General features: G+C 54.4%; 2 protein-coding genes across 3 annotated transcripts in view; both read right to left on the reverse strand.

The window, feature by feature from the left end:
• The window catches only part of HELZ2 (helicase with zinc finger 2, transcriptional coactivator), a 26,934-nt gene extending 26,654 nt beyond the window's left edge, over positions 1-280 (reverse strand). Inside the window, exon 1 of the mRNA XM_010569443.1 lies at positions 83-280. The gene's annotated coding sequence lies outside the window, so the exon portion shown is untranslated. The remainder of the gene's footprint in view (positions 1-82) is intronic.
• A 7,205-nt stretch (positions 281-7,485) lies between these two features.
• On the reverse strand, positions 7,486-22,180 carry GMEB2 (glucocorticoid modulatory element binding protein 2). Of its 2 annotated transcripts, XM_010569447.1 has the most exons (9): positions 21,907-22,180; positions 17,103-17,200; positions 16,166-16,293; positions 14,586-14,689; positions 12,260-12,417; positions 10,485-10,556; positions 9,791-9,928; positions 9,108-9,230; positions 7,486-8,901 (listed from the first exon to the last, which is right to left on the reverse strand). In XM_010569447.1, exons 1-9 carry the CDS (start codon positions 22,035-22,037, stop codon positions 8,255-8,257), a joined length of 1,599 nt encoding a protein of 532 aa, XP_010567749.1. In that variant the 5' UTR covers positions 22,038-22,180; the 3' UTR covers positions 7,486-8,254. The 2 variants fall into 2 exon arrangements, with proteins under 2 accessions (XP_010567749.1, XP_010567750.1); XM_010569448.1 differs by lacking the exon at positions 21,907-22,180 and having other exon boundaries at positions 16,166-16,288; positions 17,103-17,190.
• Positions 22,181-22,695: the final 515 nt, after the last annotated feature.

Genomic DNA, 22,695 nt, shown 5'->3' on the forward strand with positions numbered 1-22,695 from the left:
CCCTCCCCCCTCAACATAATTGCCCCCCCCCAACATAATTACCCCCCCCAGCACGGAGGGGATGCTCCCGGGCGCTGCTCACCCGCGGAGGGGCGCGGTTCTCCCGCGTTCAGCCTCGGTCCAGCGCCCGGGAGCGGCGGTACCGGAATAATCAAGCGAAGCTGAAGCGGTAACGGGCGGGAGCAGCGGTCCCCAACCCGGCTAGGGTCCCCCCCATCCCCGTCCCCGCCAGCCTCCGCTTAAAAAGGGCTCCCGGGAGGGGCCGGGCGCGCCGGTTTCCTTTCTGTTCATCAGCATCACTTTCGTTTTCCATTTCTTTCCCTGGCTGACGAGGTGCACCTAGCTGCACAAAGTTCAACCTCGGGCTAAAAAAATAAATAAAACCCAAATGCACCCTCCCCACCCCAGCAGCACAGCCCCCATCGCATCGGGCTTCGTGCAGGGTGGCAGCACCCACGCCCTGGGTGGCAAGAGCCCGCACCCCACTTTGCAGGCACATGCCATCGCACGAGCACCTTCGCCTGACACTCAGCACCCAGGGCGGGGGTCCTCAGCCCCCCTCCAGCGTCGCCCCTTCCCAGCTCGCCAAGCCAAACCCACAGCGGTCCAGCGCGGCACAAGGCAGCGTCCTGCCCCTGCGCCGTTTGGTGCTGCCGTACGTCGAGGGTGGCACGGGCAGAGAACTGGTAAGCTCGGACAGCCCCTGTAATGCTGCAGCCTGAGACCCCCCCCCCCCTAAAAGACATGCATCCAAGCAAAAGGCCCAGGAGGTTCCTCTAACTCCCCCCCCAGCCCCAGGACCACACCACAGCGCAGAGGCTGCAGCAGCGCATCGTCTCACCAGCCCAGACACACGGCTTCAGAAAGTACCGACCTGCAGAGACGATGCTGTGCTTCACACAGTGATGCAGCCGGGCCCCAGCCTGGAGATGTACCAGTATTAAGATAAATAAAATTATCTTAATGCCAGCAGCCAGCTGCAAGCCCTAGAAAACAACCAGGCAAAACCAACACACCTCCAACTACGAGCGACCGTAAAAGACTGCGAGCACCGGAGGCAAAGTTTCTCTGCTGACAGCAATATTGTTAAATCCCTCCGTCGAGGAATGGGCACATTGTGCTTGGTGATGCCGCGCAGGGGCCGCGGCACAAAGTCAGCGTTGGTGAGGGAAATAAAAGTTCTTCCGCAAAACAAGCGGGAGGAAGAAACGCTGAGGAGCCGAGAGCCAGGCAGCGGGAGCAGGCGGGGAAGGAGGGGCAGGGACGTTTCTGGCATGTTTGTCAACACCGAAGCAAGGAGGAAGAGGTTTTTTACCTTTCAGTTTTGTGCGATTGCAGCCACAGGGTGCCTCGGAGGGAACCCCCCTACCCTGCTCCCATCCAACAGCACCCCACAGAACCCCGAGGGGAAGGGGCTTTCACACCAGGGAGGGGTGCGGGGCAGCCCAGCCCTGCGGGTGCTGGATGGGACCCCACCAGAGTAATGGGCGGTCGTGGGAACCGGCCATCCCCGGGCAGCAAACCCGCCTGGTCCATGCACCAAAGCCCCAGTCGCTGCTAGCCCGGCGGCCGTGCTGGCTGCCCGCCGCAGGGCCACGGCTGCAGGGCTGCGTTTGGCTCCTCTCTGCCTTTCGTCCGCCTTTGTCTGACCCTGCAAAGCCCCCACGCTCGGCTTTCCTGCCCGGGAAGGAGCTTCCCGGCCTCTTCCTTGCAACTGCCATGAGAACCATTATCTGTTGGGACAGTGCGGGGGGGCCCATCCCTGCCCAGGAAAGGAGCGGTCCCTTCCCCTGCGAAGATGCAGCCCCGCAGCCAAGCGAAGCCAAAGAGATCAGGAAGGTGTCGGCTCCGGTCCGCAGAGCGAGCACAGGCACCGGGACGTGCAACAGCGATGGAGCCTGTCCCTGGGTTGTGTTGCCTGTGGGCAGAAATCATCCTTTCTACAGCACTGACTCTAAACCACAGCAAATGTCTCTGTAATAGCCCAGGCATCATCAGACAGCAGTAAAAAAACAGAAACAAAATACCCTTCCACAACCCCCAGAAGATGCCAGAGCCAGGATGGACAGTGCCAGCCTCACCCAGGCAGAGCAGCCTGGGCACTAAGGCTTCACTATGATCTTACAGGTGAAATATTTGGAGGTTTCACTCTGATTTTCAAGAGGGGATATTTTCCCTAGAGCCCCAGCTCCAGGAGCCTGGAGAAAATAGCTTTCACTATAGTATATAAAGCTTCTGGCCTGGCTCAGCATGCATAAAAAGGCAACAGAAACGGAGAAGAAACCCAGGGGAGAAGCCAGGCTCTGCTGTTACTTAATCTCTGGCCAGCAGAGCGGAGGAAGCCTCTGCCCGGGCCAGGCAGCTGCAGCCGGAGCAGGGAGGAGGCAAAGCTGCGTCACCAAATCACCAGCGTCAGGGTGGGGGAGAGCTGAAACCCAGTATTTGCTGATTTTAGACAAACACCACCCAGCTGAAAGCCTTGAGTTTCGGTTTCCATTCCTCCGGCGACGTGACCGACAGCCACGGAGGGATTTCCCCACAAAGCCATTGCTTCTTCTCCGGGGGGGGCCTTGGCTGCAGCCCCCCCCAGCCCTGGGTACGCTGCGTTCTTGCGCTGCACGATGGTCCGAGGACGAGCTGGGAGCCAGGAGGGCCTTCCTGCAAAGATGCTAGAGCATCTCCTGCCCCGGCAACACCCCTAACCAGCCCAGAGAAAACCAGCGACAGAGGAACTGACAATTTCTCACAGCCTCCCGCTCCCTGGCAGCCCGCAGGCAGCAGGACCACGGCACGGCTCTGCTTGCAACGCTGCCAGTTGGATGCCCGGGCAGCAGGAGCCTCTGCGGATCTTTCCCAAATGCTGCAGGCTTCTCCCGCGGATGCCTGGAGGAGAAAACGCAAGCAGCTGTGCCTCCATTACCACACAAACCCGGAGGAAAACAGGGACTCACATGAGTCATCTGCAGCCCTTTATGTAATTTGTCTCTGGATTTGAGTCCTCCACGCCCCGGCTGTGAGCAGAGCAGCCCTGGGCTCCCCACGGGACTCTGCCCGGCTCCGTGCCGGGAAGGAAAGGGGAGCACGGCAGAGCACCCACGGGGGCCCTGGGAAGGCAGCTGCCAGCAACACCGGGCTGGCAAAGTGGGCACTGGTGGGCATGTGGGAGCCCCGGCCCTCCTGCAGGGACCCCAGATTCACGTGGCGGACTGACCCACTGGGATTCACTCTGATGCTCCAGTTGTGGGGGTGCACGACACCCACTGCAGCCCTGGGAGCCCACCCCGGCTCCGCAGCGGCACTCGGCCCGTGGGCGCAGCATCGCTGGGGAGGGCAGGGCTCGGGGGGGGGTCCCCAACACAGAGCCCCGGGTCTCGGTGCTGCTGTCGGCGCCACGGGGAGAGCCTGCCCCTGATCTGCAGGTGGGACGTGCTCCCCACGAGCGATGCTTTACCACCACTGCCCGAACCAGGGCTGAAGAACCAGGAGACAAACCAACCACACACGCCCTGCCTGGGGGGAAAGTCCTGTGGCGTCTTGCTCCAGCCCCAGTGGCCACATCCTTGCTGCATCCAGCCCGAGGCCAGCTATCTACACGCTAGCTGATAATCCCTGTTTACAGCTTGCTGTAGATGACTTCCCCTTGCTTTTCCTTCTCAAGCCTCAGCCCCAACCCTACCACGAGTTACCGACAGCCCTGCAAGTCCCCAGCTGCTCTCCACAGAGCGGGGAAGCACCTCGGCACGCTGAGGAGCGGCACAGCCGCCGCAGAAGCCGATCGCACCACAGGGGCATTCCAGAGCATCCCAGTCGGTCTCTCCAGGGAGACAGGGCCGCCCTGAAAGCTGCTGCAAAGGGAGGGGAGGATTGCACCAGCCAAAATCTGCCTGCAGAGCTTTTATTGCTTGGAGAGCTGTTTGCATCCCTAGGAAGCGTTGCCTTGCAGGGCAAAATACACCCTCACCGGGAATGCCTTGCCAGCAAAGCCATCTATAGCCTCCAGGGCAGGTAAAGTGCCCTAGCACTCGCTGCCTACGCTGCCATGTCCGCACCGCTGCTCACACCAGCATGGAGATGCCACAAGCCCTGCCCCATCCCACGCTCAGATGCCACCTCTCAAATCCCCTTAAAGAGGAGCCAGGAGGTCCCTCCAGCCGTTCCCTTTCAACCTGGCCATCCCCTCTCAACCCGCAGCCCCCGGATAACCTGGATGGGTTTGTCCAAAGTGGAGACGGCTGGTGCAGGATGCTCGGCCCGCAGCTCTCGAGGGCTGGGCAAATGCACCAACGCTTTCCAGTCCCCGGCACTGCTAGGAGAAGGTGTCCCCATGGCTACAGAGGGACCTTCACTCACCATCACAGTGTGGGAACGGGGGGCTTTGGGCTAGAAACGTGCCCCTGGGCCAGGCTCAGCACCGCTGCTCACGCTGGAGAGGCAAGAGGCAGCTCATGGTGATCACAACCCTTCGTGTTTCCTTAGTCTGACACACTAATGCTGTCCCAAGTACAAAGCTAGCAAGGAATAAGTGACTGTGATATCTTAAGGGCAGGAAGCCTGGGAGGGAAAAGCCTCTGATTAGGCAGGACTCCTCCTAATCAACCACAGCCCCGGGTTCAGGCTCAGCCAAAACGAAACAGGATCTAATGCCTTAGAGGAATAAATAATTTTTCCTCCTGACTGCGTGTCGTAACTCTTCTAAGACAGTTTGAGGAACTGGTGGTTATCAGTGCTGGGTGCAGCCGGGTCAGCCCCAGCCACACCACGGACAACCAGACTTCGGAGCCACATTTCAGGCTCACCAGCCCCGTGCACACCCTGCCCACACTGGGGACACCCTGGGGACAGCCCAGCCCTGCACAGCACCCCAAAAAGCGCTTGGCTCAGCTTCATAACCTCCAGGTGTTTTTCTAAGTTAAAACTGGTACTTTGCAGGCAGGACATTATGGACAGCGTGGCAGTGAGTGCCTGGTGCCGAGTTTGCTGCTGACATTAGAGATGGAGACGGCATCGAGCGCCACGAGCAAAGCCCAGGCATCCACCGACAGCCCCACCACCCTCCCTGTGCCATTTCAAGATGCAAATTTCGGCGTAGGCATGGCTGCAGGGAGATTTGCATCCACCCACATTCAAATCCCAGGCAAAGGGTGGAAAAATAAAACAACACAAAGTGATCCGAGTGTCCCTGAACAAGAGCAGATGCACAGAGTCTGTAAAACCCAACTTTTTAAGACACCTAAACTACATCCAGCATGATGCTGCTGCTCACAGCATCCACAGTGACTTGGGGACGCACAGGCCAGATTGGTGAGTGTTTGAGGGCTCCCCCACCCACCGGTGGGCACCCAGGCAGGACGGACAGACACCCCTCTCCTGCTTCACCCACCTCAGCCCAGCACCCTTTCAAACTCAAAAAGCCTTTCGGGGCAATTCTGCCTCCCCACACCTGCCCGTTTCAAAGCAAAGCGCTCCCTTTACAACACCCGCCCTCCCGACAGCCACGTCCATCTCACCAGGATTGGGTTTGAAAACAAAACTCATTGCACACAAAAATTGCTGAACACTCCTAAAAATACCAAGTTGCTGAAGCTACGGCAGCTCCTGCCCTCAAGAGAGGATGCAGGAACCTTCACCCAACCGCAGGATCATGGAGAAGAACCCCGTTGCAACCTCCTCTCTATCCTCCAGGAGCACCAGGAACCTCTGTGGCCACCGCAGGGGCTGGGGGCTGCAGGAGCACCGGGCACCGCTGAGCCGCATCCTCACCCACCCACCCCAGTGACCACGGCTGAACCAGCTGCAGAGCAAACACCGCGTTAGAGCAGAGACCCCATCCCCACACACCTCCTCACCTCCGTCCCCATAGAAGGGCCAGCCTGGCCATGCTGTCCCCCTGCCCGGGACAAGGAAGGAGTTAAAATTTACTTACGAGGAGGACCTAAGCGATAGTCAAAGCCAACCTGGCTGAAGAGGCAGAGTTAGCCAATACTGGGTTGACTTAATGGTTTTGCTGGGGCAGTGACATACAGAACTAGAGGTTTCTGAATAATGACCCTGCAGCTAACAGAGAGGAACTCTGCAGAAACAGGCTCTGCCTCCCCACAGACACACAGCATCTGTCTGTCTGCTGCCCTGGGAAAGGGCCAAGCGTCCACTTTAAGCAGAGTTGCAGCTTCATCTCCAGGTTCTTCCCGAGGAGCAGCACATGCACACAAGCTCTCCGCTCCATCCCCTGCTCCCGCAGTGCCTCCCCAGAGCACTGGGACACGCTGACACAGCCACGGCTCCTAATTCAGCCGGGACACCCCCATCCTGCAGCCAGGACGGATTATTTTCCCCATAGCTGCTGCTTTGCCAGGCTTGCAGGGTGGCACCAACCTTTCCCGTTCCTGAAATTAAAAGCATCATCTGCAAAGAAAAAAAATAATAAATCCTTTTATTCCATAAACACATTTGGGATAAAACCGCTCCCACTCAACAGAGGTTGCACCCAAATCGCTTAAACTCACATGTCTGCCAGGGTCCGCACCAGCACCGAGAGGTTTCTCTTTCTCCCTCCAACAGGAGAATCACCCTGTCCTAATGCAAAACTGGTCTTGTCTTCCTTTAACAAACCCTAGGGGTTCTTCCCCACATTTCCCTCCTCCTGGTGTTTTACCAGACCAGCACCCCCAAACACAGCTAGCAGATTCAGACAGACAGAACACCCCCTTCTCTTCCCTGTGGTTAATAAACACCCCAAACGCAGGGCTACATCCCATCCCAGACAATCCTTAAATAGCCAGGATAGTCAGAGAGCATCACAACGTGCTTACAACCCTCAAAGGATTTGGAGCAGCTTTGCACACATGAGGATGGCAGCGAGCACAGAGCACGTGTACATGTGCATTTATATTTATTACAAGTGTGTTCCTGTCCCAACTTAGCCCCACTTCGCAACCCCAGCTGCCACAACCAGAGACAGAAACACAATAAACCAGCAGCACTCTTTCAAAAAAATATTTATTAGCTCATTAAAGTGACCTGTCGCCGCTGCTGCTGCCAGATCAAGTTTGTAGAAACCCCAACACTTCAAGCACCCCACTCCTTCCAGCTGGAGACAGTGTGAACATCGCTGCAGCCGCACAGCACACGTGTGCCCTAGAACAGGACCAGACGAGACTCGCAGCGAGTTGAATGGTTGAACAGTACTGGGGGGGTCAACCACCCCGTTACAGAATGGCTGCTCAAACCTGGCAGGGAGGGAGCAGCAGCGCCTGGATCCCACGGGATGAGGTGCCTGGCGAGATGCTTGGGACCGGGACCCGGCCTGATCCTGCACCAGGGTCACAGCTCTTAGTAAGTGCAGGCTCCTCGGAGCACGGCCGTTCAGCTCATCTCTCTGCACATTCAACAGTGCATCTCTGCCTTACAGCATGATCTTCAAAACCAAAGGGCTTTGCTTGAAAAATCACTGTTTGCTTAAAAAAATCCCAAAGAATGGATTTTGGGGGGGAGAAAACTAGAAAGAGACCCTAAATCCTCAGAAGTTACAGCTCGCCAAGCCCTCTGGGTTTCTCTCTCCCACTCCTTCCCCCAGCAGACCTGGGCAACCCACCGTGACCACGGTCACAAGAGCTCCCGCTTGTTTCTGCCACCCAAAGCCAGCATCACACGCAGAAGCAGCTCCCGGGGCTTGCGCCCACGCTGCCATAAAGCCTCCTCCCGGTTTCGATGACCGCGCGCATCCCACGGACAGCCTGCTCTCGGCAGCCCCTCTCTCTCCCCGGGGACAGGGAGCAGCCGGCTCCCTGACGCCTCCCATCAGTTCACGCCAGACCCCTTGGCAGCCGGATCGGTGCCAGCTCAGCGCTTCACCTGCTTTTCCTTTCACTACCACCTTCTCCCTGCCCTGCTCCTGCCTGCTCCTACAACGGATGCTGCTCCAGCTACACCTGCCAACAAGGCAGGGCTGACGAGCTAGAACAGAATAACTACTCCAAGAGAACGGGGGAAGAGAGCTTTATAAAAAAATAAGCTTTTTTTTTTTTCCCTCTCTCTCCTCCAAACAAGGCAGAGCATTTTTGCCTTTCCCTTCTCCAGGCACCTTTCCTCCCCCTCCTTCCCTCTGACCTGAAACTCCTCATTACCGAGGAGCCACTCTGAGTCTCGTTAACCCACGCCCCTCGTTACACCGCTCCTCATCCCACAGCGCAGCCAGAGAAAAGGCAGTTCCACCCAGAGCGGCACGGCCAGCGTCCCTCCAGGTAAGTCCCCCCTTTCACTTCTGCTCTGCCTCATCGGCCACCGCAGTCACCTCGAGGGAGGTGGCAGCGTGCTCGTCCCCGGCGGCCTCGGTGGCACCAGATGGGACAGTCACGACCGTGCTCCCGCCAGGAGCCATTTGCGTCATGTTCTGGATGGTCGTGCCAAGTCCCGGCAGCGTCAGCAGCTGGAAGGGGCTCACCACCTTCACGACAGTGCTGCCGTCCTGGACCGCGGCTGTGCTCAGCACCGTCAGGTTGGAAGCGTCCGGGTGGATCTCCACCGTACCGGGGAAGGTGGAGCCGGCGGAGGCCAGTACCGTGTACCCTCCCAGCAACGGGGAGGCCGGGGAGCTGGCGGTGGGAGGCTGGGACGGGCTCTTCCCCAGCACCGAGGGCGGGAGGGCTGAGACCACTTTGCCGAGAGGGAGGTTGGCAAGCTGGGAAACGGGCACACCGGGGGTGACGGCGAGTTGCGCCGGCTGCGACAGGACTTGGGAGGTGATGGCAGCTGGTCCAGAGGTGGCCCTGGTCAGCCTGGGACGTTTTAAAGGCGCGGGGACGGAGACGGGCGTGAGGGTCATCAGGACGTTGTTGAGATGCTGCGATTTGTGCTTCAGCTCCTTTGCTCGCTTGCGGTGCTCATCACACTGCTGCTCCAGAGCTGGAGAGAGAAGAGGGTTGGCTCAGCCCAGACCCAGGACAAGCTTCCCAGGGACCGCGGCAATGCCTGGAGGAGCAGCAGCCAGTCCTACTGTGGCTGGTTTAGCATGCACCAGCTTTAACACAAATCCCACTTTCTTACACAGAAAGAAAACACACTAGCAGTGGTGAGAAGTGCCAGAGCATCGGCATGTCCCAGGGGCGTACCTGCCAAATCCCGCGTGTACTGCTCCCTTGAGCGATCCATCTGACACTTGTGGCTGGCCAGGACCTTCTTGACCAGATCCAGCATACCAAAGTTCTGGACTACGTTGTTGAGTAAAACAGCATCTTAAAAACAAGACACAGATCTTTGAGGAAAGCAAAATTCCCCATGAAAACTATTTGTGGCTTGGTAAAAAGCCATACGACAGCCAACATATTCAGCTGAGAGGGCGAAAATCCGTGCGAGGGTAACGCAAGAGGCTGGGGAGGAGGAGCAGACAGGAGAAGTCATGAGAAAGTGCAAGAGGTCACTAGCATATAAACAGTCCTCTCCTGCTTAGCAGGGGTGATAAGAAATCTGCTGGCACAGTAGCTGGTTGCTGCATCGTTATTCTGATGGCCTAAGATGACCTAAATTCCACCTCAGTTCCCGAGCCAAGCATTTGCCCAGACCCAGAGCCAGAAGATAGGAAGCCCCAAGGCACAGGGAATTGGAGAACGGAGACCACCTGAAGCATCCCCGAGCACAGCCGAGAGCCTGCTCAGGAAGCAGCCAGAAATGGGATTGAGTTATGCCGAACTATGTCCCTATAGTGTCATCCAGATATCCCTAAGGGAAAAAAAAAATAAAAATCCACAAGCCCCTCTCCTGAGATGCCTCTGAATGCCTGTGCCCGGGTCCTTACCACCGAGCTGCAGTGGGGGATCCTGCGCTCGCTGCTGCAAGCCCTTCATGGTCTCCACTAGCTCCTGGTGGAACTCATGGATAACTTCTTCCAGGAGACCCATGTCCTTCAGGCCTCGCCAGAAAGCAAAGGTGTCATCTGGAGAAAGAGAAAGCAAGGGAGAACCCCAAAATCCTCAGAGCGGGTTTTGTGATCCGCTCTGGGTTCCCCTTCTGGCCCCTCCAAGGGTGAAGTCCTGCTAGGCTGGAGGTACAGGGTGCTGGGGCAAAGCCCAGCCAGAGCGTGTACCCGAAGGAGGGGCAGCTGGAAAAGGACACACTTTCCCCATCCTCTGTCGCACACAAACAGGACACTGACGCTACAGAAAAGCCCACTGCTCAGAGCACACCAGAGGAGCAAAAATGATTTTAGGACCCCTCTGATTTTTTTTTTTTTTTTTTCCTAGAGCCACACGGAGCATTCGGGCTACGCTTTAACATCCTGGTGCTCAGAAACAATTTCATCCCAAGACGATGCTGCAGTCAGACTGCACACAGGCGGGATATAATGCAGCACTATGTGCTGGTAAGCAGCAAATGAATAATCCCAGTGGAGGCTCAAGTAGGGCTGCTCCGGCAAGAAGGGTACTGCTCCTCATCCCTGCCATTTCCCTCTTTCCCTCGGGGAATGCGTTCAGTGGGATCCCAAGCCATACCTCCGACACTGGTGCTCCAATCGCTGGCATCCTCGCACGTTTCTATGGTAATTGTAGCCGGGGATCCATTCACTGCAACCAATAGCAAAAAAGAAAAGAAAAAAAAAAAACCCAAGCCCTGATTTTTCCTCTGTATTTTTCATGGGCTGTTTCTGAGCAAAGCACTCCCTTGCTGCGTTTCTGCCACTTCTCCTTTTTATTGCATAGGACCACTTCTATTTGAATGTAGCTCTCAGAGCTGAACAGAGACAGAGGCCCAAGCGGATGATGAAGCCACACGTGGTTCCTGTGTGGCAGTACTTATTTTTCCGCACTGGAGTGCAATACCCCAGGGATTACTTCTGCAACCCTTGCACAAGAACACATGCCCAAGAGCAGCATTCCCCTCCCATTCCCCCCTGCATACACACTAGTACTGCCTAGGGCAAAAGTCAAATAGATTTAGAGTCTGATTTCTTTGGCAATCCTCTTTTTGCCCAGCTTACACTTTGTAGGACTGGGATGTCCGGAGGGTTTCTAAAGCCTCAAAGGGGAGAGCATCCCCCTGCTGTGCAGGGATGCAGGGGGGCTCCCTCCCTCCCTTCAGCTCTGCCAAATCTCAACAGTTTTGTTACCATAGAGCCGGGGGAACCAGCGTCATTCGAGCCACACGCAGGAACGGGATGAAGGGGAATCTGGCCAGGGACCTGCAGCACTGCGCAGAGCGTTTGTAATGCTCGGCCACTGCCATTAAATCCAATTACTCTGCTCCTTTACTCCACAGCCTTCAGGGCTCTGGTTATTCCAGTGCAGCCCAGCAGCGTGGGAAGCATCTCCCCATCAGCAAGCTGATGTCCGTTTAACAGGAGGGCTCGAGACAGGCTGCACCATGCATCGGCATCAGCTTCCTCACCACAACACCAGGCTGTAGTGCCGAAGACACTCTGCAGAGCCGGCCAAGGGTCTCGCCCTGTCCTTGCTCTGCTCCCACAGACACCAGCAGGAGCTCAGGATGCGGGGCTCTTCGGGGGCTGTTCTTAACTCTCAGAAGCAAAAGAAGTTAAGAAATATAGAAGTACTTAGAAATTTGAAAGCTTTCCAATAAAATAGGTGCCTGTAATTATAAGTCAAATTAAGTTTTGGGCTACAGCTACATAGCTGCAACATCATTTAAATCCAGTTTTATGAACTACATACACGAGTGCAGGTAAAAAAAAATATATGTTGTATCCCCTAGCTCTCTTTAAGCTTTCATCAGACAAACCTGGTAATAATTCAGCCAGGGAGCCTTAATTGAAAACCCCTAAATTATTCCAGAAAAGTCAGGTTAGAGCTGGGAGGAGGAGGAACTCCTACCCTGGCACCCTGTGGAGCAGAAGCCAGGCTGATCCTTGCCTCCCGGGATGAGCCCTACGGACACAGTGTCCTACTGGCAGCGAGGACAGAAGGGAACTTCATTGAGCAACAACTACTGCTTTCTTACAGATTAACTGCGGTCTTCTGCTTCAGCTACAGTTTGGAGTAAGGCAGGAGGCCAGAAGGGCAGCTCTTTGGGTCATGCAGTGTTACAGAGCAACTAGGTGGGTTATTGCATCTCTCCCGAGATGCTCTAACAATGACTCTGCCTACCTCTGCTATGGGGAATCCCGCAACAGAGCAGGGAGAGAAAGCAGAGGATAAAACAACCCGCAAAGCCAAAAAGAGAGGCAACTGTAAGGGGTGTTGGTCATGCGACATTCGTTGTGCTTTAATGCTTCAAAGCCCCTGTTCAGGGTGTGAGGAACAGCTGGACGTACCATCCGCAGAAGCGGGAGTGAGAGGGATGTACTCTGTCGATGTCTGGCTGGTCAAGGACACCCTGGCTCCGGTCAGGTCAATTTTGGTGCTCCGGCAGGTGTTGGAACAGACCTTTGTGTGCTGGTAGAAATCCAGCTCTCCCGAGTCCATGATCTTTCTGAAAGACAGGGAGCAAGCACAGGGACAGGCATGTCAGCGGGAACAGAGAGCTCGGAGACACAGCTCCTGGCAGCCTTCACCCCCAAACTTCTCAAAGTTTCCTGACAAAAAGCAAAAGCCGGGAGAGCAAGCAGAAGCAACAGTCCGAATTTCCCTTGACAAGTCCCGCCCCCTCCTGACCTTAGAGGCAGCATTAACTAAGAGTTAATTAAAACAGCATCCACAGCCTGCTCCGTACTGGCCATGCACACAAATCCAACAACCACACAATATGCCAGTGGTGGTAAAGCCTTTCAGGAGGCTGGGATGGGGAGAAAAAAGCCCTTCGTGCTGTAGCTGTGGTAAAGGACTGGAGCAGATTCAGTTTCTGACCACTTCCCTGCCACATCCCACATCCTCCTGCAGGATGGAGGAGGGGAGCAGGACTTCAGCCCTCTGAAAAGGTTCCTCTCCAAGTCCAACCCAGAGAGGATGAATTTCCTTAGTCCAAGAAAGAAAGTCCTTTTCTTCACCCCTGGAGCACTCAACTTGGGTGAGAAACTCAAGAGACACATGAGCTTCTCCTAAGGATATAATCCCTGTAAAACTAAACATACCTTAAGAAGCATCAGGACAAACCACACTGCTCTCAGCAGATCTTCTGCTGGCTAGAAGCCTTCAGGGAAGACATACCATTTAGAGCCCAAACACTGCCATTCCTGTAATGGCAGCGAAGTGGGGAGAGCTTCTCCCCATCACTCTAGGCTGTGCTCCCATGCAACAGTTATATCCCCCCAGCCTGTGATGCTGAACAGGGTCTTCCTCCCTGGGGTCTCCTGACCTGCTCCAAGGACATCCCATGCCTTTGTACGAGCAACACACACCTACCCCGAGCATGCCCACGTGTCCGTGGGGCTCCCCACAGCAGAGGCAGAGCTGCCCCGTCCTGCTGCTCTCCCACCTCCTGACGGCAGGGCAATGCTTGGCCTCCAAACAAGCTGGTTCAGAGGGGGTCCCACCTCTCTGAGCAGGCCCTGCTGCGTGGCAGTCTGTAATTTTAACTAGGAACGATGAACTCCTGGTTCATTGAGGGAGAAGAGAGGGTCCCAGTCTGGTCCCATCAGCACCTTCCCCCACCCCATGCATGCCTGCAGCTTCCAGCAGAAGGGTCAGCTGAAGTCTCGGTTCAGGGTCAGACAGCCAGAAGTCTCTTCCTTCCCTTTTTGACTCTACACCTCAAAAAGAGAAGGGGCATAACCCTATTTATAAACTAAGGGCTCTCCACTTAAGCAAAGGAGGTTGCAACATTGGCACATGCGATCTTCCCAGTCTAAGCACGTTCTCTCCAGAGCATCCCCAGGCTTTGCTGGCCAACAACAACCTGAGCTTCCCAAGATTTGCTCCCATGGGCTGCTGGGCATGCTTTCACACATTCCTCGTGAAATTTTTTTTTCCTTGAAAGACCTGCCTTGCCAAAGCATAAGCCTATTATGCAAAATCTACGTGGAGCAAAAGCTGCTTAGAAGGAACATGGGAGATGCCTGCATTGAAGCAGAAGAATACAGGCAAAGGCAATGTCACCTTGTTAAAAGAGTACAAAACCACTGTCAATTCCTGGGGAAAGAGGTGATGCTTTTTTATCCTGCCTACGGGCAGAGACAGACTTTAATTAAATCACAGTCTCAGGCTGGTGTTCAAGACGACCGTAGATGAATTAAATTACTGTAGTTAAGACTAGAGAAGAGAAATGCTTGCATAAATAAGCTTTAAATAAGTCCTTGGCAAAACAAAAGTGGTGTAAAGCAGACATGCTGCAATGGGAGCATTAGTTGATGACCAGACGGACTTCCATTTGGTAGGTCACACTGAGAACCCGTAGACCAACCACCAGTGTCCATTAAAATTTTCAATGACCTTATGCCAGCTGGGAACTCGGTGTGGTTCAAGTCCTAAAAAGACCGGGGAAACATTTCTTGCCCCAAATGACTCCTTAGGAACAAGGATAAACCAAAGCCATTGGACAGACCACATTTGGGGTCAGGCTGTTATTAAGACAAACATTCAGTGGCCCATTTGCTCTCTCAGCAGTGAAACAACTGTGCCAAAGGCTTTGTTCCACCCCACCGTTTTCACCTAGAAAGAAGAAGTCTCCACTGTTGCTCTGCAGATACAAACGAAGGTACTAACCGGAGCATGATCCCATTCATCCGGATCGCCCGTTTCCAATCCTTCAGGGTTGACTTGCCCGCCAAGTGGACAAACTCCTTGGGACTGATTAGGTGATCGTCAAACTGCAAAAGGCAGAAGTGCAATATCAGTGAGACAGGCCATAAAAATACCGAAAGCATGCCCTGCGAGCATGATTCGGCAGCAGAGCCAGGCTGCCTGGATGGCATTTCCCGGTGCCCAGCAGTGGAATGCAGTTGCATCACAACCTCAACGTGCTGTTTAAATAACACCATCAAAACGGATGGCTGACACACACTTCCCCAGACTAGAGAACATTGACCGAGTTAAAAAAATTCAAGTCAAATATTGCTTTCATGGATGGTTAGTCAACAGCTGCTCAAAGCCAAGGGTTTGGTGGGGTGTGCAGCACAGAGGAATTTGCTAAATGCCCAGCTCAGCCAGGAAGGCCAGGAAAAAACCCCATAGCTTGTGCAAAGTATCATTAACAGCAGTGAGCCGCTCACACTCCCACTAATGAGCAGACTCACAATGAAAGCCAGGCTGCTCCTGGTGACGTTTGGGTCCACAGGCACGCTGTGCCCTGCACACATGAGGGAAGCAGAAGGCCATTCGGTCTTTGACCTCCTGCTACCGAGCCCAACCATCGATATCAGTGAACCCTCTGGCCTCTCTCACAGCACACACCCACTTCTACCGAAAACCAGCTTTAGGGCGTTGGCATACACCCTATCAGCAGGCAGCTCTTCCCCCTTCTTTTATTGCCCTACACACCCAGCTGTGCCTGAACCCATGTGCTGACCTACAAGCAAGCTGCAGAATCAGGCAGTCCTCTAAAGAACTGCTTTATAGCCCATCTCAGAAAGGATTTCCCAAGTCCAGCCCTCCTCTTTTCAAGGCCCACGTTGACCAACATAGATATCACTCACCATTACTGTGTGATAAACTGCTTCTCTGAACAAGTACATGGGCTTTGGTGCAAAGAGGACTGATTTTAGGCAGCAGGAGCAGCAGCATTATCTGCAGCAGTACCTGTCCTCTGCCTCAGGGATGGAAAAGACCATCTCTCCTATGAAGGGCAAGGACCGTCCTTTGGAAAGCTCTCTTGCAACAGAGCCCAGAGGAGACACTCCCTCAGCAGGGTATTGTTTAGTCTGTGTACAAATACCAGCAATGGCTTATGACAGCATCACTCATGGTATGTTCCTGAGTTCATGCAAATTTTAACCATGAGTTATCCAGGACACAGTAGAAGCTCTTCAGTAGGTCTCTTACCAATAAACTCCTCAACAAATTCTCAACTTTCAAACTGAGCAAGCCCTGGAAGTGCCCAAATTTCTCAAACTCTCCAAATATGCAGCTAAATTGAGGCAGCACATCTCTAGCCAGGACTGCTCAGCTTGGCCAAGACAACAAATATCAGGTACCACAGTCCCAAGAAAATTTCCTCCTTTCCCACCATGAAGTGGTTCTGATGCAAAGCAGCTTACCAAAGCTCATCAAAACCAGGACAAGCCAGGTGAGCCTGCAACGCAGGCATGGGAAGGCATGAGCCCAGCATTGGGGGTCTTTATTCTCACCTGCACACATTTTACATTGATCCCGGGGCACACAAACTTTCTCCAGATGAGGTTGGCTTTGCTGTCCCCACAGGTGATGGGGTAGACAATCTCTGCCTCCAAGCTGTCCTCATCTTCAGCCATCTTCACTTCTCACAGGGAACAGAGGAAAGGACAGATCAAAAAGAAACATGAGTCACAGCCCCAATTCACCACCTCGAGGCACACATCCAGCGATAAAGCAGTTTTGATGCTCAGGATTAAAAAAAAAGTAGACGATGCATGGTGGGGTGTGTTGGGCTTTGTGGCCACCACTCACTTGCACTTTGCTACTAAAACATCCGACTACCCAAATTTCTCAGGCAAAACAGCACAGGCAGATTTATGGCCACCTGGCTGCAGCTAAGTGTGTGAAATCTGAGAATTCAGTGGCCAGGGCCGAAAAAATTCAATTCTTGACAAAAATGAAAGGAATGATGCTGTTTAGGAAACTATAAAGTCACCCTTGGTTTTAGAGTAAAACTGTTAAGTCAACTCCAGCTCAGCTGGTCACAGTCTTTGCTCACTAAATAAATTCACCTTTACTTGTAACCAAAGCCAGCAAGTTCGCTGCAAAACTGACATCCCCATTGCAAGCTGGCGGTGGCCAGACACGGGGTCTCATCCTGCACCAGGAGAGGGCAGCAGCAGCCCAGCCAGCAGCTACCAGCTCCCTTCCCATCACCCAGCCCCTGCAGCAGCTCTCCGGGTTCCCCTGGATGCTGGGGAGAGCATCCCTGGGGACCCCCCAGGAGAGCATCCCTGGGGACCCCCCAGGAGAGCATCCCCAGGGCCAGCCGGCAGCTCTGCACAGCAGCAGCCGGACCCCCTTGGCCAGCACCAACGCAGGGTTGTGCCACATTGGGGTGATGGAGCTGGCGTGGCTCAACCAAGGGGCTACGGCACGGGCTGAACCTACCTAGGACCGCTTCCTTCAGATGCGTGGAGGCTGTAAAGGCAGCGGCAGCCGCAGCAGCTGCATTTTCGGTCTCCAGCGTGTCTTCATTTATATCACCGCTGGTAAGAGAGTCAGAGAGGCAGAGTTAAGCCACGTGGATGTGCCACCCCCACACCCGACGCCCCACGGAGACATTGCTTCAGAAGTCACTCGGACTACTTTTTCCCACAAGAGCTAAAAGTCAGCTCTGGTTTTGAGAGGCTCGGCTCCATTTTTCTGTACGGAGATGAAGAGCCCCGCAGCAGGCAGGCAGGCCTGCTGCCAGCAGCCTGGCCGGCTCTGCCTCGCCTCCCTTTTAATCCCAGCCCCATGGAGCTGCCTCCGGCACAGCCCGTGCTGGGGAGCTGGCGTGGAGGGATGCTGTCAGCATGGCCCCTTGCTCAGAAGTCGCTGCCAGCCTCTGGCAGCTTTGCCTGAGATTTCCCCAGGAAAAACATGTGCAAAACATGCTGCTGCTGTCTGGGTGATGGACTGGCTGAATCCCCGGGTACGCGGGATGCTCCCAGGAGCAGGACCTCAAGGAGCCGCAAACATGCTATAGAGGAGTTTGACAAACCGTAACAGCAGATCCGTGAGCAGAGACAACACAACACGAGCTATAGGCCCTCACGATCCAATCTCTGAGCCTCTTACAACTCAATATACCCATGATATTAACTAATAGCTAGCTATCTGACTGCTTTCATCCTCCCCATCCCAGAAATCTCCAGCTTCTCTTGGTGCTTTGCTGATGGAGACACACAGCTGCTCCTGCACAGCGTCTGCACCCTCACTGCTCACCCGTTCCAGCTCTCACTGTGGCGTACAGAGCCCCAAGCCCCTCTAACGAGCTTCAGTGCACACTCAGATGGGAAAGGCATTTAGGGCTGCGATCCAGGACATGCTCCTCACCCCCTCGACTGCAAGGGACCCACGCAAGGAAGCCTGCGCTGGTACCCTTACAGATCCAACCTGTGCATCACAGCCAGCTCTCAGCAGGGACCATCCCTAATGGGTTTTAAGATGTGCGTTTGGGGGCAGGGGGGGAAATAGTTATCATTTCACATACTTCAGCATATGAACTTCCTAAGGAAGACTGTAAGGAGAAAACAAACCTGAAATCTACCCCGTTTTGGTACCATGGGTGAATTAAAAGAATGGTCCTAGTGACTCACTGGCACCCACATTTCCCACCTGTGGTGCCACAGGGAAAAGCAAATTCAAGAGCAACTGGTTTTTCCATCCTGGCCTCCTAACACACAGCTCCGGGGTGGAACTGCAGCTTCAAAGCATCCCTCCCCTTGCCAGCTGCAGGGCAGGTACCTGATGGGGAGCAGCACCGAGATAAGGGAACCAGCGTGGGCGGCAGCTCAGCCTCACCGGGTGAGTAACTTGGGAGATGCTACTTCAGAGAAGCGAGAGCTGAAGGCAGCCCCAGCTGTGGAAGAAAGGCACCATGGAATATCACACTGCCTCTGCAGCTCGCAGTGACCAACAACCCAGACCCCTGGGAGGGAAAGGTGACGCATAACGCAAAAGGACTTGAAAAGGTAAACTCAGAGCTAACGCATTTGCACACAGGTGAATATTACAGAAGCGGCAGTTTGACAGGAGAAAAATGGAAGAATTGTAACCTGGTTTTCCTTCACCAGTTTGCTGCTCGGTTCTCGCATTTCTCCAGATGCATTTGGAGAAAAGCCAGCCATACCACTCCAGCAGGGTGCCAGGGCTGCAGGAGGCAGCAGGCACTTCCAATGCACAAAGCCCAGCACGCCACAGTCTTGACTCTGATCTGCCTCCGCCTGCCACCAGATCAAAAACCTCCACCGACTTATCTAGAAGAAACACCCCAGCAGAAAGTCAGCACCTGAAACAACTTCCTCCAGGACTCCATCGCATTTGCACCGCTCCAAAAAAGGACTGAAAGGCATGACTGGATTGGGAGAAAAAACCCAACCCACATCTTAAACCCCATCCGCCGGGGAAGAGAAAACACAAAAAAAAGGTGAGTTTCTCCACACTGCTTTCCCCATTCCATTCCAGAGGAACAAACTGAGGCAGATGCAGGAGGAAACTCAAACACCTTCCAAGCCCCAGTGGTGCATCCCACCAAGCTGGTCCTGCCTTTGCTGGTTGCCATGACAAAGCTGGGGGAGGATGGCTCTCATCTTCCTCTCCGGGAGAATCCATAAACCAGATGGGAGGGAGAGAAGAAAGTGTGTGCTGATAAAGCAGTGGGCTTGCGTCTCCTTTCTCCTCCATTCCTGCCTCGCCTCGAAACTTGAGAGAGCAAAGTGTCCACCAGAAACCTGCGCTGGGGATGCTGATCAGAAACACAAGCACCTCATCAGAGCATCAAGCACAGTTCCCTTCCAATCGCTAATGAAAGAGCAAAGCTTCTTGCTGACTGTTACTATTTTCCCATTTCCCTCTGCCTTTTCCATTCAATCTTAAACACACACGAACAAATTAAGCTCTTAACCATTGGTTGTATAATTTTCTTTTTTAAATAGCAAAACCATACCCAAAGGAGCACTAGAAAAAGGCATCAACCCCCAAGCTGAGTTTGGTTTCTAAGTGCCACATAAGACGAGTTCAAAGCCGGCTTCCCATGTGAGCGGTGACCGAGCCAAAGCCGAGGAATCCCAGCCCGTGCTTGCAGCCGCTTTCCTTACGCCAGCTGGGGCTGCAAAGGGAAAACAGAGGGAGAGGGAGCCAGCGCCGCTACGGCGTCTTCCCAGGAGGAGCGGAGCCTGGCGGAGGCAACCATCCAAGTCTATGGAGAGACCGTGGGTGGCTCGTGCTGCCACCCACCAGCAGCCCCACAACCCTGCTCGGTGAGTGGAGTGCCGGCAGCCGGCACACGCAGCGGGAGTTGGGTGGGTTTTGCTGCACGAGCCCGAGATCCACGTCCTTCCCGTCAATCCGCTGCCGTCACGGAGCACAGGGGGGAGCGAGGAGCCTGCCCACCGGCCCTTCTCTAGAGAGCTGCATGGAAAACCCTCAGGGAATCTCTTAATGCCTGCTAGGATACACTCTGCTTGTAGCTGCAGCTAAATAAAAAAAATCATCCTCTCTCCGCTGTGTAGAGCTGTCCTGCTCCTGACCATCCAGGGGACACTGGGAGGATGAGAAAAGGTTTCCAAAGAAAAATAGGAGGGGAAATAAGAGCAAAAGGAAAACAAACTGACTGAGCCAGCCCCTGCCACGATCCATGTTCCCGGACAATGCTGCGCTGCTGCACGTGGGTGTGCAAAGACTCGGAGCCACATTAAAACCAGAAACCGTTCTGCATCCAAGAAAAGCCACATCCCAAGTTTCACATCTGGCTGCTTCTCCACCGAGGGAGCTAAAGAAGTCACTGTGGGCCAAAAGCAAGAGGAGCAGAGCCTTCCTTCCCCATCATCACCCACTTTTTTGGGAATGGAAGAGGCTCTGGGAAGCACTCGTGGACCCGGGATGCGGAGAAGCAGCAGGGGCAGCTCCTGCCTGTGGCATCCCTGCTGCCCGGCTCTCGCCCCCTTCCACCTCGGTGGGGAGAGGTGAGCAGGACGCGGAGTCCCACCAAGGCAGCGGCTCACTGCTGCCTGCCCCTGCCAGGAGTTAACAAATTTTATACCGGTTACAGCAGAACGAGGGGAACGACACCTGCACTGTAACGTAAAAGCTGTCCCCTGACACAGAAACAGCAGGATGTATTTGAGGAAAGGAGACAAACGTGTTTTGTGGAGAGCAAGACACAGAAGCTCGCTACCCACTTATTTCAAATGCAGGGACTTCTGGATCAGACACACCTGCCCGGATCCAGCTCTGGGTGTCAAGTTGGATTTTCTGCCCACTGCAAGAGCAAGCACTAAAATGTCTCTGGGCACCATACTGTGAAAGACTGTAGAGAAATAAAGCAAAGAGACCATCGCAACACGGGCCTTCAAGGTACCAGCCAGGCACTTTGGCCGTGGAAGCAAAGACTTGACCAACCGGCTGAACAGACCAGACCGGACCTGAACAAAGAGCAGCCCCAGATCTGAAATGCCAACAAGAAAGGCAGAAATCGGGCAAAGCAGCAGTGCTTTAAAAATCAGACCTATTCACTCTGGTTTTCTGAGCAGTGCCTCTCCGTTCAACACCGCGTAGTTTCAAGGCCACCTCTCTCACTGCCATTGCCAGGAGTGGCAGCTGAGGTTCCTGCAGAGCTCTGCCAAAAAACACAGCCCCAAACCCCCCTTGGGAAGAGGAGCCGGGCCGCACCACACTCATCGTGCTGCGGATGGAGACTCATCTCTCAGAGGTACATAGCTTAGTGAAGCAATCGTGAAATAAATAGCAGAAAAGTATTGATTTAGCTACTGGTGTCTTGTTCCAACCGGATTTGTGTCCATTCCAACATCCACATCTACTCAGAAAAGATATTTTAGTTTGCTTTTGGGGTTTTTTTCCTTGTTTTCTCCAAAACATCCAAACCAAACTGTTGCATTGCTTTTTATTCTGGGTAACACCAGCTTAAAACCACCAGTGGTAACTCAGCTTGAACAGAAAAACATGGGAGCCTGCTCTGCCCTGTAAGCCCGGAGCTGCAGAGCCCACAGCCCTGGGTCCGGTCTCAGGGGCGGCAGCAAGGACCTAACGAGGAACCGGAGATTGCCCAGACATCGCTGAGGTCCCCACTGTGAGAAGTGACACAGGACTAAGTAGTAGGTGATTAAATACTCCCAGCCCAGCTGACTACAACCATGGGTGGAAGGTTTTCCAGCACATCACCCTGGCATACGCCGACCCCGTCTCTTACCCGTGCTGGGACAGGTTGGTGGTGACCAGCACCGTCTTCACCTCCTCCACGCCGCCTCCATCCACCGCGCCATCCGGTGTCGTCACCACCACCACCTCCTCCATGTGAACGCTGACGTCTGGAGTCGCCATCCCAAAGCAGGAGCGGGCAGCCAGGCGGGAGAGCCCTCGGTCACCAGCTGCCTACAGAGAAACGAGGGGAAGCTCCACGTCAAAAGGTCTCCCTGCTGTAAAATTGGCCACGGAAAGACCATCGGTGCGGTGGCAACGAAGGGAGAGGGGGGCTGCAGGGAATCGGCGCTCCTAAGGAGAAGGGATTAGCAAATCCCCAACGGCTCCATCCCAAGAGGAGGGATAAGGGGAGGCTCGTAACCCAAGACGAGCTCTGCAGGCTGGGTGAGGGTGATGGGCACGGGAAGGGACCGGGGTGCAGGTGGTGAGGGGCACAGCGTGGGAGCAGAAGGGAAGCAAAAAAAAACGGTCCTGGCATTCACCAAAAACTCTATGAAGAGGCTCAGTTTGAAGGTGCGTTTTCAGATCTATTTCAAACTATCTCAGAAGGATTGCATGCTGCTGGAGGAGCTCATCACTGTCTCCTCCACGGCGGGAACTCTCCCCTCCTCCAAAGTCGCACTCAAGAAATCAAATTAAAAAAAGCACTTCAAGACTGCAGAAACAAAGTGACATCTGAAAACTATTTCAAAGTGTGTGTTTCTAATAAATCAGCAATAGATTTAAGACTGCATTTACAACCGACTTCAGCGCCCACCCCTGCAAAGCCAGTATTTCA

Source organism: Haliaeetus leucocephalus, unplaced genomic scaffold (assembly GCF_000737465.1).
Source record: "Haliaeetus leucocephalus isolate CR32 unplaced genomic scaffold, Haliaeetus_leucocephalus-4.0 Scaffold273, whole genome shotgun sequence".
Taxonomy (NCBI): domain Eukaryota; kingdom Metazoa; phylum Chordata; class Aves; order Accipitriformes; family Accipitridae; genus Haliaeetus; species Haliaeetus leucocephalus.

What these genes read in the sequence shown, in the direction of transcription:
- GMEB2 (XM_010569447.1), bottom strand. Translation starts at nt 22,037, where the DNA reads ATGGCGACTCCAGACGTCAGCGTTCACATGGAGGAGGTGGTGGTGGTG. An exon ending in TCCCCCACTGCAGCTCGGTG is followed by an intron (nt 9,231 to 9,790) that starts GTAAGGACCCGG and finishes CTTGTTTTTAAG; the next exon opens with ATGCTGTTTTACTCAACAAC. An exon ending in GTACACGCGGGATTTGGCAG is followed by an intron (nt 8,902 to 9,107) that starts GTACGCCCCTGG and finishes TTCTCTCTCCAG; the next exon opens with CTCTGGAGCAGCAGTGTGAT.